The sequence below is a fragment of the Hyperolius riggenbachi genome, chromosome 2, assembly GCF_040937935.1.
Source record: "Hyperolius riggenbachi isolate aHypRig1 chromosome 2, aHypRig1.pri, whole genome shotgun sequence".
Classification (NCBI taxonomy): Eukaryota; Metazoa; Chordata; class Amphibia; order Anura; family Hyperoliidae; genus Hyperolius; species Hyperolius riggenbachi.
The window spans coordinates 94,700,658-94,714,918 of NC_090647.1; the positions used below are offsets into that span (position 1 = coordinate 94,700,658).

The 14,261-nt window shown below is 43.7% G+C and overlaps 1 protein-coding gene across 2 annotated transcripts in view; it reads right to left on the bottom strand.

The window, feature by feature from the left end:
* Window positions 1-2,208: 2,208 nt before the first annotated feature.
* Window positions 2,209-14,261, bottom strand: part of LOC137545635 (spartin-like) — a 33,050-nt gene continuing 20,997 nt past the window's right edge. For both annotated transcript variants that reach the window (XM_068267082.1, XM_068267083.1), the window contains exons 5-8: window positions 13,611-13,805; window positions 6,052-6,198; window positions 5,875-5,965; window positions 2,209-3,353 (exon numbers count right to left, since the gene is read on the bottom strand). In XM_068267082.1, the coding sequence (XP_068123183.1) occupies window positions 3,176-3,353; window positions 5,875-5,965; window positions 6,052-6,198; window positions 13,611-13,805 (611 nt within the window). In that variant the 3' untranslated portion in view covers window positions 2,209-3,175. The remainder of the gene's footprint in view (window positions 3,354-5,874; window positions 5,966-6,051; window positions 6,199-13,610; window positions 13,806-14,261) is intronic.

The following is a 14,261-nucleotide window of genomic DNA, read 5'->3' on the forward strand; positions in this document are numbered from 1 at the left end:
TCACATTATGCACAGCTCTGGGTGTCAGTGGGCTGTGGACAGAGAAATGCAATAGTACTATCAGAATACAGTGAAAAAATAATACACTGGAGTGGTTCTGTGCCTGCAAATTAATGAGGCAACAGCAGTAGTGTGCGCACAGCTCTGGGTGTCAGTGGGCTGTGGAGTGTCACACACACACACACAAAAAAAACACCACAGGAGGCCGATGTGCTAGCCCTCCAAAAGGGCTGTTTGGGGTGCTTTTACAGCTAGTGAGGAACAAGAACACAGGCCTAGCTAATGCTTTCCCTACCTATCTGCAGCAAGCCTGTCCCTGCTTTCACTAACAGTCAGCAGCCAGCAGAGAATTGATTCAATATGGCCACAACAACTGCTTTTTGATGGTGGGGGGCTGGGGGCTCCGGGAAGGGATGCTAGCTGATTGGCTGCGATGTATCTGCTGACTGTAAGGTAAGGGGTCTAAGTTTAGCTCAATGATAATGTATAGGGGGCGATTCGCACATGCCAAATGTTCACTGTTTGCCGCAAATGCAAATAGCCGGTGTTCACAGAATACTGCTCGCCAGTGAACTGTTCGTGCCATCTCTACTTGCTAATGGCAGGTAAATGTCTGTGAATTGACGCCATTATCTAGGAAATTGACTATGGTAAGGACATTAGCCTATGACCACTAGGAAGTTTAGAATGTGAGCAGGTAGTGACAAAAATGATTACATTTACTTTGTACTGTAGTGCATAAAATGTCAGCGTCACATAAATGCATAATAATATTACAATGATGCTTTTCTAATAGGCACAACATTAAATATTGTTGCTGGTGTGACTTTGCCAAATGCTGGTCTGTTTTGCTTTTGTTTTTGCTTGACTTTGCTTATGCTCTGAAACCAACTTTATCCATGCAAAACCTTTTTACAATGTACTATTTTACAGTTCATGTGAGACCTCAAACAGCCACTAGGTGGCGGACTCTGTCCACTTTCTTCTTACAGATCATCATTATTCAATGTTTGGTCATTTAGAGTTCTTCACCAAATCTGCAATGGAAGACTGTCATAACATGGAGTTATCATCTTTCCCTTCCACCTTAAAGGGAACATGAGGTAGTAGTGCGCCAGCGCAGAACGCTCCTGGTGCTCACAGCCTCACTGCACCTGTGCCGACTGGCCCTGACAGAAGGAGGAGGACAACGAGGGAGCAGCCTGGAGGAGGCTTTGAGGAAGGAAATGGTTTTTAAACTCGGTAAAATGTCATTTTGCTGAGTTTAAAAACATTTCTCCTTTGAATTTTTAAAATCGGTTTTCTGAATAACTACAAGGTCTTTTTGAAACATTATTTTTTACTTGTTCCCAGTATTCCCCTTAAAGTGACACTTAAGACAAAAAAAAATGAGTTTTACTCACCTGGGGCTTCCCTCAGCCCCCTGCAGCTGATCGGTGCCCACATCGAGTCGCTCCGATCCTCCTGTCCCCGCCGGTGGCTACTTCCGGTTTCACCGTCACCGGCCGTCAGGCTGGGAACGCGAGTGATTCTTCGCGTTCCCAGCCACAATATCGCCCCCTATGCTGCTATTGCGGCAAGGAAGGCCGCAATAGCAGCATAGGGGGAGATATTGTGGCTGGGAACGCGAAGAATCACTCGCGTTCCCAGCCTGTCCGGCAAGGAAGGCCGCAATAGCAGCATAGGGGGAGATATTGTGGCTGGGAACGTGAAGAATCACTCGTGTTCCCAGCCTGTCGGCAGCTGACGGCGAAACCGGAAGTAGCCACCGGCGGGGACAGGAGGATCGGAGCGACTCGATGTGGGCACCAATCAGCTGCAGGGGGCTGAGGGAAGCCCCAGGTGAGTAAAACTCATTTTTTTTTGTCTTAAGTGTCACTTTAACATATGTAGCAATTTTGGTGATGATAACATGTACTGGAGGCTTGCTATAAACTGCTAAAGTTGGCACAAAATGATGCGTAATTGCACAAAGTTACAAGTAGATCATTCAAAATTAGTTGAATTTCCAAATTGTATTTACAAATGGTCGTAATTGCGAAACATATTCAAAATTTAGTGTGATTGTAATTAGCAGATTACCATCATCACTAGTGGTGTACCATGCACAGTTTGGAGAACAATAGCATAATAAATATGTGCCCTATAAGGTATTATCTTAATGGATCAGGTACACAATTGATGAATACAATGTATGAATACTGTATGTACAAAAACATCACAACTTTAATGATATAGAAAATTCAATAAAAAATCTCAAACCGTATATAAAAACAGGAACAAAATATCAAATGGGAGTAAAAATCAGTCAAGTGTGTTATTCGATTCCACAAAATCTCACTTATGCTGTGACAAGTAGGACTGCAAGGATAATGCCTATATTTTCAGTTTAGCTGACTTGACTTTTTGGTAATGCAGCATTCCACCATTAGGGCTGTTTAGACGGGTTGTAAACGTGGCATTTTGGCGGTTGACAAAAGCGTGTTTTAAAAGGGATCAATCTCTGTTGCATTCAAATGGATAAACAACAGTGATAGCTTTTTGCGTTGTTCGCGTAAACACTGCAGTAGATGTCATTGTCTCGTCATACATGTAGCATCCCAGACAGCTGCTGTTCCATGTCTACCTAGAGGCTCAAAATTGAGCGCAGTAAAAACAACACAGATTTGGGCACAGCCAGCACCACCATAGGCCATAATAGGAATTACGGCTATAGAGGTGCTCAGTGAGTAATTTGAGCGCCATCAAAAATGGAGCACAAATTACTACAATAACACTGTAATTTGTCCGCCAGCAATAGCCGGCAGCCGAATAACATCTTTCCCCCACTATCAATGGGGTCTGGAGGGAGAATAGTAATTAACGCCGCCGGGACTTGTGCAGGAGCAGGGTGAGCCGTGTGCTCAAATCTCCCAGTGGCTGATTCATAGGTACACCTCAAAATGTGACGCCACAGCAAATTTCCCAGAACCCATGTCGAACGACTTTCTTCTTGGAAGCAGAAAAGCTTTCACCACCGGCTAAACGAACCGCCGCCAGCCGGCCCGCAGGAGCCAGTGTGAACAAGTCCTTCAATGCAGGAGGTGTGGCTTAGGACCTTTTTCGGTACTTGACGGCCATGGGTTGTGGAAAACTCGGATAAACATGGAGATTTCCTTTAAGGCAGGACTAGTGTTCATTGAGGGTCTCCCTCTTTTCTGCTGACCTCTGGCATTTCTTCATCTCTGCTGCCTTCTTTTGTTGTTTTCACAACGGTTTTTATAAGCATGTGGTCAATGTTAAATGCAGTAGCTCCAATGTTTATGACAGAACTCACAGCATCGTCAGAAGCATCCCCAGCTTTTTCTCCATACCTGGATCACAAATGATATGCGTCAGAAACAGTTCCTCATATTGCAATGAGTTGCAATAAGTTTACAGCACACATAGACTTGTTTCATGCTGCACTTAACAGATTTCACTGCACCATTTATATCACTAACTGTCCCTTGCCAGACATCACATGCGACACATGGTATATGCGCCACCACGTTATGGTGCTCGGTGTGATGGCGGCGCTTGGGGGAGAAAGCGGAGGAGGCCATAAGTTGGTGCAGCTGGACAGGTGAGATTTACAATACACAGACACTGGGGGAAGGGGGCGTTAACATCTGGGGGGTGGCCAGGTGGCCGGAATCGGCAGTGTCGCGAGGCACTAGATGTAGGGGGCTAGGGGCACCTTTAAAGGTAACCCGAGGTGAGAGACATATGGAGGCTAACATGTTTATTTTTATTTTCTGTTAAACAATGCCCATTGCCTGGCTGTCCTGCTGAGCCATTGCCTCCATTGCTAAATACGCACGATGCAATTTCCTGTCCAATTGACGGGAATAGGACGATTATTTCCGACATGTCCAATCTGCTCCCATTTGATAACGGATTGATTTTGCAAGGGAAAATCAATCCCATTATTGATTGGTATCTTTTTGGACATCTACATCAATATAACGTCCCGTCAGATTACTTGTCGGATGGGAAATTGAATCGTATGTACCCAGCACAAAACTTTTAGCCATAGACTGTGAACAAGCATGCAGATCAGATGATTCTGACAAAAATCTGATAGGTTTAGCCTGTTTCAGGTGTGTGATTTAGACGCTACAGACCAGACAGATCAGCAGGACTGCCAGGCAACTAATATTGTTTAAAAGGCAATAAATATGGCAGTAACAATGTGTCTCACACCCCGGGTTCCTTTTAAAGGAAACCTGAGATGAGTATAAAAGAAAAATGTATACGTACCTGGGGCTTCCTTTTGCCCCATGTACTCGGTGGGCTCACTCACTGTCCTTCCGGGCGGCTCCATTCTTCAGCAATCTTCTCGGTCAGGAAGGCTTGGGGGTGTGCACACGGCTGGGCATGCGTAGTGCAGCCTGATCACACAACTGAAGAAGATTGCGGAGCGACAGAGCCACCCAGGAGGATGGTGAGGGAGTACATGGGGCAAAATGAAGCCCCAGGTAAGTATAAATTCTTCTCTTATACTCATCTCATGTACACTTTTTAACCAATCAGTGGTATGATCCTTATTTAAAACTTCCTGCAAAAAGATACTTGTAACTTACAAAACTCTATTGCCCAACAGAGGGATAGAAATTGAACCAATCAAAGGCTCCAGTGGTTGGTTAATTACGCAGATGTTAGCTAGCTGGTCACCAGTTACGTTGCCCAGTTTCTAACTTTTATTTTTTTTCTCTAAATTGTGTGTTTGGTTCCTTTGGGAGGGCAATGGTAACTTTCAGAGGCTGATATTTTATGAAGGCAACATTAATATGGTATACTTGACAAAAGGTTTCTTTAACCTCCTTGGCGGTAATCCCGAGCTGAGCTCGGGGTATGCCGCCGGAGGTCGCCGCTCAGGCCCTGCTGGGCCGATTTACATTCTGAAAAAAGCAGCACACGCAGCCGGCACTTTGCCAGCCGCGTGTGCTGCCCGATCGCCGCCGCTCCGCGGCGATCCGCCGCGTGCAGCGGCGAAAGAGGGTCCCCCCAGCCGCCCGAGCCCAGCGCAGCCGGAACAAACAGTTCCGGCCGGCGCTAGGGGCTGGATCGGGCGGCTCTGACGTCAGGACGTCGACTGACGTCCATGACGTCACTCCGCTCGTCGCCATGGCGACGAGGAAAGCGAAACAAGATAGGCCGCTCATTGCGGCCTATCTTGTTACTTTCGATTGCCGGAGGCGATCGAAAGTACGCTACCGGAGCGCCCTCTAGTGGGCTTTCATGCAGCCAACTTTCAGTTGGCTGCATGAAATATTTTTTTTTTAATTAAAAAAAAACCACATTGCAGCCTCCCTGGCAAAATAAATAAACCGCCAGGGAGGTTAAAGTATACCTGAAGTGAAAAAAAACTTAAGAGACAATTAATTGTATATGTAGTATGGATGATAAATAGAACATTAGTAGTCTCATATTTTTATTTTCATTTTTAGAACGTAATTTCAAGATTGTGTCACTGCTGCTGTTTATAATCTACACTTTGCCTTAGTTAATGGAAAAGGATACACATTAACCTTTGAACTTTCCCACAGTAAAACTTAATTAGAATCCTTATTTCACTATTTCTCAGCTATTTTGGCTTCTATTCACTGTTCAGGAAACCGGGCTGAATTCGACAAGCTGTTGACAAGCTCTTTTTTTTTATTTATTTTTTTTAACTCTTGCTGTACTGGAAAGTGACTTCAGATAATTTCTTAGCAGGGATAGTACGTACTGTATGTGTATATGTTTATCTAATCATGTCACTTGTCACTTCAGGTACACTCTAATTAACTTTCCCTCTGAATTATACATTTTAACAGAAAGATTTCCAAGGAAGACTGACATAACACTCACTTGTATTTGACAGTATGTACAGTCTCTGTGGCCACACTCTTAGCAACATTCTTCCCAGCATTCTCCAGGCCCTGCCAGACTGTTACGAATCCTTTAAAATAAAATACCTTACTCAATATTTGTTGCAGTTGGTGGATTGTAGAGGGAAAAAAATGATCTTTATGATCTTGCAAATACCTTGTACACCACCAGTCACCACTGCTACAGCGCCATCTAATGGAGATTTTCCATCCTTGTCTGCCTTGAGAGATTGGGGAATGAGCCTGCTGCCGTGTTTCTTCACATGGGGACTCAGCCCTCTCGTAATGCTACACAAACCATCCACTAGAAGAGAAAACACACTGGGGATGATTACTTAAGTAGGACAACAGCGGAGAAGAAAAGTTATCCAGCAAATCTGGACTGCATTTTTATTTAAAGTGGGCCTGAGGTGAGAGTTATATGGAGGCTGCCATATTTATTTTCTTTTAAGCAATACCAGTTGCCTGGCTATCCTGCTGATGCTCTGCCTCTAATACTTTTAGCTATAGACCCTGAACAAGCATGCAGCAGATCAGATTTTTCTGGCAACATTGTCATATCTGACAAGATTAGCCGCATGCTTGTTTCTGGTGTGATTCAGACAGTACTGCAGCCAAATAGATCATCAGGGCTGCCAGGCAACTGGTATTGTTTAAAAGGAAACAAATATGGCAGCCTCTATATCCCTCTCACCTTGGGTTCACTTTAAATGTCTAAAGTTAGGCAAACGGGTGCAATTCTTCCCTGAGTTGTATCAAAATACAGTAAGGGCCCTTTTCCACTAGATGCGAAATAATCTGAAAATTGGGCCACTTGTGTTTTTCTTCTTAATTAAGAAGTCAATGTTTTTTCCACTAGTGCGGTTCTTTTTTCTCTGCATATTTGCTGTAGTTGTGCTATTATACTTTGTTAGGCGCACAGGAAAATCCCATAGCAATTGCATCGCTGTGCGATTCGGCAATTCCCCTCCAAGTTTTATTTCTTTCCTGTCAGAGATTGCAGATGCATTGCAATTGCACCAAACATCTGATGGATTGCGGCAAAATTAGGGCAGTGAAAACAGAAAGAAATACGGTCACATTGCGGTTCTTAGTGGAAAAGGGCTCCAAGGATTGTTGAAAGGTTAATGAACTAGAGCTATCGCCAGCACCACCAGTGCATGGACTTATCTGTAAATACTATTTCCAGGTTTTTTCAAATTCTATTAGTAATCACTCCCATAATCACCTTCAAGGGCCTTCAGTTTCAGGGTCACATGATTCCCCCATACTGATGGACAACCACAGAGCTGAAGCCATTCTGAGCCACTTTGCCGATGGTCAGTGCTGCCCCCTAAGAACCCCCATGGGACCGAGCGCTGTTAAAACAACGCAGGAGATTTGGGCTCTGCCGGCGCCACCATGGACCATAATAGAAATTACAGCTATAGCGGCGCTCAGTGAGTAACTTTGGTGCCTTCAGAAGACGGAGATGAAGTTACTTATAAAACACTATTTGGCCCCCCGCCAATAGCTGGAAGCCACATTACATCATTCCCCACCATCCATGTGGACCTAGAGGGGGAATAGGAATTAACGTTTCTGGGACTTGTGCAGGAGCAGGGTAAGCCGTATATCGGCTGTATCCTGCGCCCAAGTCTCCCGACGGCTTTGTCATACGTATACCATGGGACTCCCACATTACTGCATCTCCTGGCGCTGAAACCATGCTCTCTGCTGCTCAGTATTCTGGGTGGAGGTCCATGCCTGCATCTGCCATGCCTCTCATTTTGATGCATCGATTGTTTGTTTTATAGAATTGAGCTGCTATAGACCCATGCAGGGCTGCTATCAGATCCCATAAAAGTTTTGTAGGCTCCTAATAAGGTACACTTCAGAGAGGTGTAAACAGGGGAACCGAAGAGTGTTTTTATAATGATTACCACTATTAAAGCGGTCTAACACCCAGAATTACAACTTTGCTTTAAAAGATTGCTTACAGCTTACAAACTATTATGCCAGATTTTTTTTTAAGCAGAAATTCACTGAATGGGTTAAACATGACATTTTAGTGTTGGATTCAACTAGGTATCCGCATCCGTTCTTATCTTTTAGTTACAAATGTATCTTTATTTGTTATACAAATAGACCTTTGAAAAGCCTGCTGGGGAAGCCCTCTTTGTTCTCTCAGAGCAGTGTTTGTTTGTTACATTGTAGATAGATACATTTGTAACTAAACAAGCAAGCACGAGGAGGATCTCTAGCTAAATGCAGCACTAAAATGTCATGTTTAATCCATTCAGTGAATTTCTGCTAAAAAAAATCTGGCATAATAGTTTATAAGCTGTAAGCAATCTTTTAAAGCAAAGTTGAAATGCTGGGTGTTAGACCACTTTAAAAACACATACTGAGGAGATCAGATTACCAGCATAGCACCAATTAAAATGTATACTGCATTTGAAGGAGGGTATCACCTGATGTAAACCCATGTAAACTGGCCTCCAGCTCTGATTTGTCACTTGCTTGCTTTGTTTGCAAGCAATGAATGATAGAAGTGCCCTCTAGTGGCCTTTTGTAGTAATAAGCCTGTGGATTCACTGTAGCTCATCTGCTCACATTCCTTTTAAAGTGGACCTGAACTCTTGCACAGGACAAAAGGAAAACAGAGAAAATTGCACCTTATATGTTTTTAGAGAGTTGAATTCCCCCTCATTTGTGTCTAATCACTAGTTGTAATTTGCTCTCTCCCCTGTGTTGCATGACTGCCATTGGCAGATAAGCTCATTTGAAAGCACAGGTTGTAAACAATATGTCTGCTTCCATGAACCACGAAGAAGTAGAAACAGTGCAGATTTATGTTAGGATTTGTATCAGCTGTAACAGTGAAATGTTTTTGTTTAAAGGTTATTATGCTGGTGTGCATCTTTTAGAGCAGAGAGGGGTTCTGAGTTCAGGTCCACTTTAAAGCAGACCTGAACTCAGAACTTCCTCTCTGCTCTAAAAGATAAGCAACAGCATAATAACCTTTATAGAAAAACATTTCTTTGTTTACAGCTTAGAGAACTCCTGCAATAAATCTGCAGTGTGTCTACTTCCTGCTTTCATGGAAACAGTCAAAGGGTTAACATCCTGTGTTTACATATGAGCTGTGTCTGCGGACGATTGACAAATTTCTTTGCTGACACAGCTGAGAGATCACATTTTATTGGTGATTACTTACAGATGAGGGGTAATTATACAAGCTCTTCTCTCTAAAAACACACAGGGCACATTTATCTCCGTTTTCCTTGTGTCCTGTGCAAGAGTTCAGGTCCACTTTAATGGCATTGTTCACCCTTTTCAAACTGTGAATTATGATATGTGAAGTATGTGTGCAAAAGTAAGAAAAAAATACTATTAGGAACCCAAATTCATGTTCGTCATCAGTGGATGTCAAAGTGCCTGATTCACAAAGCGTTTCTGTTAAATTATCTCACCTTATTTATTAACTCACAATTTATCTCTCCTTAAATGACTTAGCTCATGATTTACCTTTCGTTATCTAACTTAACTTATGGTTTAGCTCTCCTTATCTAACTTAAATCATGGCTTAGCTTTCTTTATATAACTTAAATCATGGTTTAGCTCTCATTATTTGACACAACTCATGGTTTAGCTCTCTTTATTTGACACAACTCATGGTTTAGCTCTCCTTATTTGGCATAACTCATGGTTTAGCTCTCCTTATTTGACACAAATCATGGTTTAGCTTTCCTTATTTGGCATAACTCATGGTTTATCTCTCCTTATTTGGCATAACTCATGGTTTAGCTCTACTCATGGTTTAGCTGCCCTTATTTGGCATAAATCATGGTTTAGCTCTCCTTATTTGGCATAACTCATGGTTTATCTCTCCTTATTTGGCATAACTCATGGTTTAGCTCTCCTTATTTGGCATAACTCATGGTTTAGCTCTCCTTATTTGGCATAACACATGGTTTAGCTCTCCTTATTTGACACAACTCATGGTTTAACTCTCCTTATTTGACACAACTCATGGTTTAGCTCTCCTTATTTGGCATAAATCATGGTTTAGCTCTCCTTATTTGGCATAACTCATGGTTTATCTCTCCTTATTTGGCATAACTCATGGTTTAGCTCTCCTTATTTGGCATAACACATGGTTTAGCTCTCCTTATTTGACACAACTCATGGTTTAGCTCTCCTTATTTGGCATAACTCATGGTTTAGCTCTCCTTATTTGGCATAACTCATGGTTTAGCTCTCCTTATTTGGCATAACTCATGGTTTAGCTCTCCTTATTTGGCATAACTCATGGTTTAGCTCTCCTTATTTGGCATAACTCATGGTTTAGCTCTCCTTATTTGGCATAACTCATGGTTTAGCTCTCCTTATTTGACACAACTCATGGTTTAGCTCTCCTTATTAGGCATAACTCATGGTTTAGCTCTCCTTATTTGGCATAACTCATGGTTTAGCTCTCCTTATTTGACATAACTCATGGTTTAGCACTCCTTATTTGACACAACTCATGGTTTAGCACTCCTTATTTGACACAACTCATGGTTTAGCTCTCCTTATTTGGCATAAATCATGGTTTAGCTCTCCTTATTTGGCATAACTCATGGTTTATCTCACCTTATTTGGCATAACTCATGGTTTAGCTCTCCTTATTTGGCATAACACATGGTTTAGCTCTCCTTATTTGACACAACTCATGGTTTAGCTCTCCTTATTTGGCATAACACATGGTTTAGCTCTCCTTATTTGGCATAACTCATGGTTTAGCTCTCCTTATTTGGCATAACTCATGGTTTAGCTCTCCTTATTTGACATAACTCATGGTTTAGCACTCCTTATTTGACACAACTCATGGTTTAGCTCTCCTTATTTGGCATAAATCATGGTTTAGCTCTCCTTATTTGGCATAACTCATGGTTTATCTCTCCTTATTTGGCATAATTCATGGTTTAGCTCTCCTTATTTGGCATAACACATGGTTTAGCTCTCCTTATTTGACACAACTCATGGTTTAGCTCTCCTTATTTGGCATAACACATGGTTTAGCTCTCCTTATTTGGCATAACTCATGGTTTAGCTCTCCTTATTTGGCATAACTCACGGTTTAGCTCTCCTTATTTGGCATAACTCATGGTTTAGCTCTCCTTATTTGGCATACTGTATTTTCCGCCGTATAAGACGCACTTTTTCTCCCCAAAAAATGGGGAGAAAAAGTCCCTGCGTCTTATACGGCAAAGGCAGGGAATCCCCGACTTACGGACGCCCGCCGATACAAACCGCCGACCCGACGCCATCGGGTATTCCCTGCCTTGCCGCTGTGAGTCCTCCCCGCTTGTCTCCACCTCCCCCTGTGTCGCCGGGTCACCCCCCCTGTGTCGCCGGGTCCCCCTCTGTGAGAAGCGGCAGCGTCAGAAGCTTACCTCCTCCATCTTGCCCGCGGCGATTGAAGACCTCCGGCTCCTGTGGGCGGCTTCCTCTAGTGCCGGCTTGTAATGACGCGTCATCAATGACGCGTCATTACAAGCCGGCACTAGAGGAAGCCGCCCACAGGTGCCGGAGGCCTTCAGTCGCCGCGGGCAAGATGGAGGAGGTAAGCTTCTGACGCTGCCGCTTCGACAGAGGGGGGACCCGGCGACAGAGGGGGGGGGGGACCCGGCAACAGGGGGGGGACTCACAGTGGGATACACAGTGAGGAGGGCACTCGGGAGGACACTCGGGGGGCCAGGAGCACTTTGGGAAGACACTTGGGGGGGACAGGAGGACACTTGGGGGGGACAGGAGCACATTTGGGAGGACACTGGGGGACACTTGGGGGGCAGGAGGACACTTGGGGGTACAGGAGGACACTTGGGGGGGACAGGACACTTGGGGGGACAGGACACTTGGGGAGACAGGACACTTGGGGAGACAGGACACTTGGGGAGACAGGACACTTGGGGGAGACAGGACACTTGGGGGGGACAGGAGGACACTTGGGGGGGACAGGAGCACATTTGGGAGGACACTGGGGGACACTTGGGGGGGCAGGAGGACACTTGGGGGTACAGGAGGACACTTGGGGGGGACAGGAGGACACTTGGGAGGGACAGGAGGACACTTGGGGGTACAGCACTGACACATGGGGGTACAGCACTGACACATGGGGGTACAGAAAGGCCAACAAGGGGGTGACAGGAGGACACCTGGGGAGACATGGGGACACAGGAGGGCACCATTTGGGGGAGGTCATGTACAAGACGCTCCTGAAATATGGACGCACCAGGTTTAGTTTATATTTTTTTTCCCTGGTTTTTGCCCTCTAAACCTGGGTGCGTCTTATATGCCGGAGCGTCTTATACGGCGCGAAATACGGTAACTCATGATTTAGCTCTCCTTATTTGACATAACTCATGGTTTAGCTCTCCTTATTTGACACAACTCATGGTTTAGCTCTCCTTATTTGACACAACTCATGGTTTAGCTCTCCTTATTTGACACAACTCATGGTTTAGCTCTCCTTATTAGGCATAACTCATGGTTTAGCTCTCCTTATTTGGCATAACTCATGGTTTAGCTCTCCTTATTTGACACAACTCATGGTTTAGCTCTCCTTATTTGACACAACTCATGGTTTAGCTCTCCTTATTAGGCATAACTTATTGTTTAGCTCTCCTTATTTGGCATAACTCATGGTTTAGCCCTCCTTATTTTACATAACTCATGGTTTAGCTCTCCTTATTTGACATAACTCATGGTTTAGCTCTCCTTATTTGACATACCTCATGGTTTAGCTCTCCTTATCTATATCTATTTATCTCATGAATTATCTCCCCTTATTTGTTTATCTCCTGCATTAGCACTCTTTGCGGTTAAGGTAAAAAATAAGTAACCTTTGTGAATCAACCTCAAAGTGTTTTTATTTAATTTAAGGGGACCACATTTGCTTTTAATATAATAAATCCTGCTACTGTGCTGAATACATAACAGCAGCATTGATCACAAGGCGTGCCACGTATTAAAGAGGGGCTGTAGTGAAAATAACATAATTAATAAAATCAATTATTTTTTAACAATATTCGTTTACAAATTATTTTGCCAGAGTCTTTCCTCATCCGATATACAGCACATTTACAGTACATTTTGAAATGTAATTCACGTGTGGCAACATCTTTAGTCCTGTCAGATGATCTCTGCATGATGTTTGTTTGCCAAGAGTTCTAAAGACAGTAGAAAATATATCTGGTCTTTAAGAATGCTCTGAGGGTGAGGCTAAGCATTTCTGGAAGGGCAGGGCTACAATCAATGTACAGCAATATATAGATACAGGAAGTGTTTCTGATGCTGAAACCAGGAAAATGTCTGTAAAAGTGGGTATCCTAAATGATTTTCTACTTTATGTCACCACAGTGCCTCTTTAAATTACCGCAGCACTACTGACCATGAACAACCATTTTTTTTCAGTTAAAGCCCATTACCAGTATTTGAAAATAAATAAAACAAAAAACAAACATATGTACATTTCCTACTCCTGCAGAAGTAGAAAACTAGTAAATGAAAGGTATAAAATATAGTGCAAACGCTGTAACTGAGCGTCCAATCACATGACCTGTGGGTTAGGCTCCACCTCTGAGGTTTTTCATGATACCAAAAGTAGAATAGACTGCAGTGTGTTTGTTCTCAGCACTGCTTATACCACCAAAGTCCTGCAAGCTGATAATGAATGGGAATGTTTATTACCTAGGAAGTGGCTGACTTTCACTGCTCCACTAGTGGCCTGCTTCGCCACATGAAGACCTTTGGCCACGGTGGGGTTGACCTCCCGAGGTGTATCTTCTGGCGTCATTTGCTCTCTTAAATATGTACCACCTTTGTGAATGGCATTTCCTGCCATCTCTGCTCCCTTCGCCAGGCCAGAGCTCAGCCAAGAAGCCCCTGAAGAGAAAAACCAGCAGTGAGGGTTATTGTAAACTCCACAGAGAAACAATGTAATACGCTTCTAATTAGGTTTGACACCTGGAAGGTAGAGACTAATTATTTAATTTTAAACAATACATACTGCCTGGCTGTTCTTCTGATTCTCTGTCTAAAAGTGGCCACACAACTACCAGTTTGCTCATTTTATCAAGTCTGTGCTGCAGCAAGCATGCCCGATAGACGATTAGACTGATTTTGGGCCAAAATTAGTAGAATTTATCGATTAAGCAAGCTGGAAAATCTCGGCCTGACATGGTTGATCGGATGCATGGTGGTAATGGTGCGCAATGTCATGACGACTGTCAAATGCCATGGAACCCCTGGCTGATGCCCCCCTCCCAAATATTAATGCCCCCCCCCCCCCCCCCCCGCCTGTCCCCCGCTGGCCATGCATTAAGATCTTTCCCCCGTGCG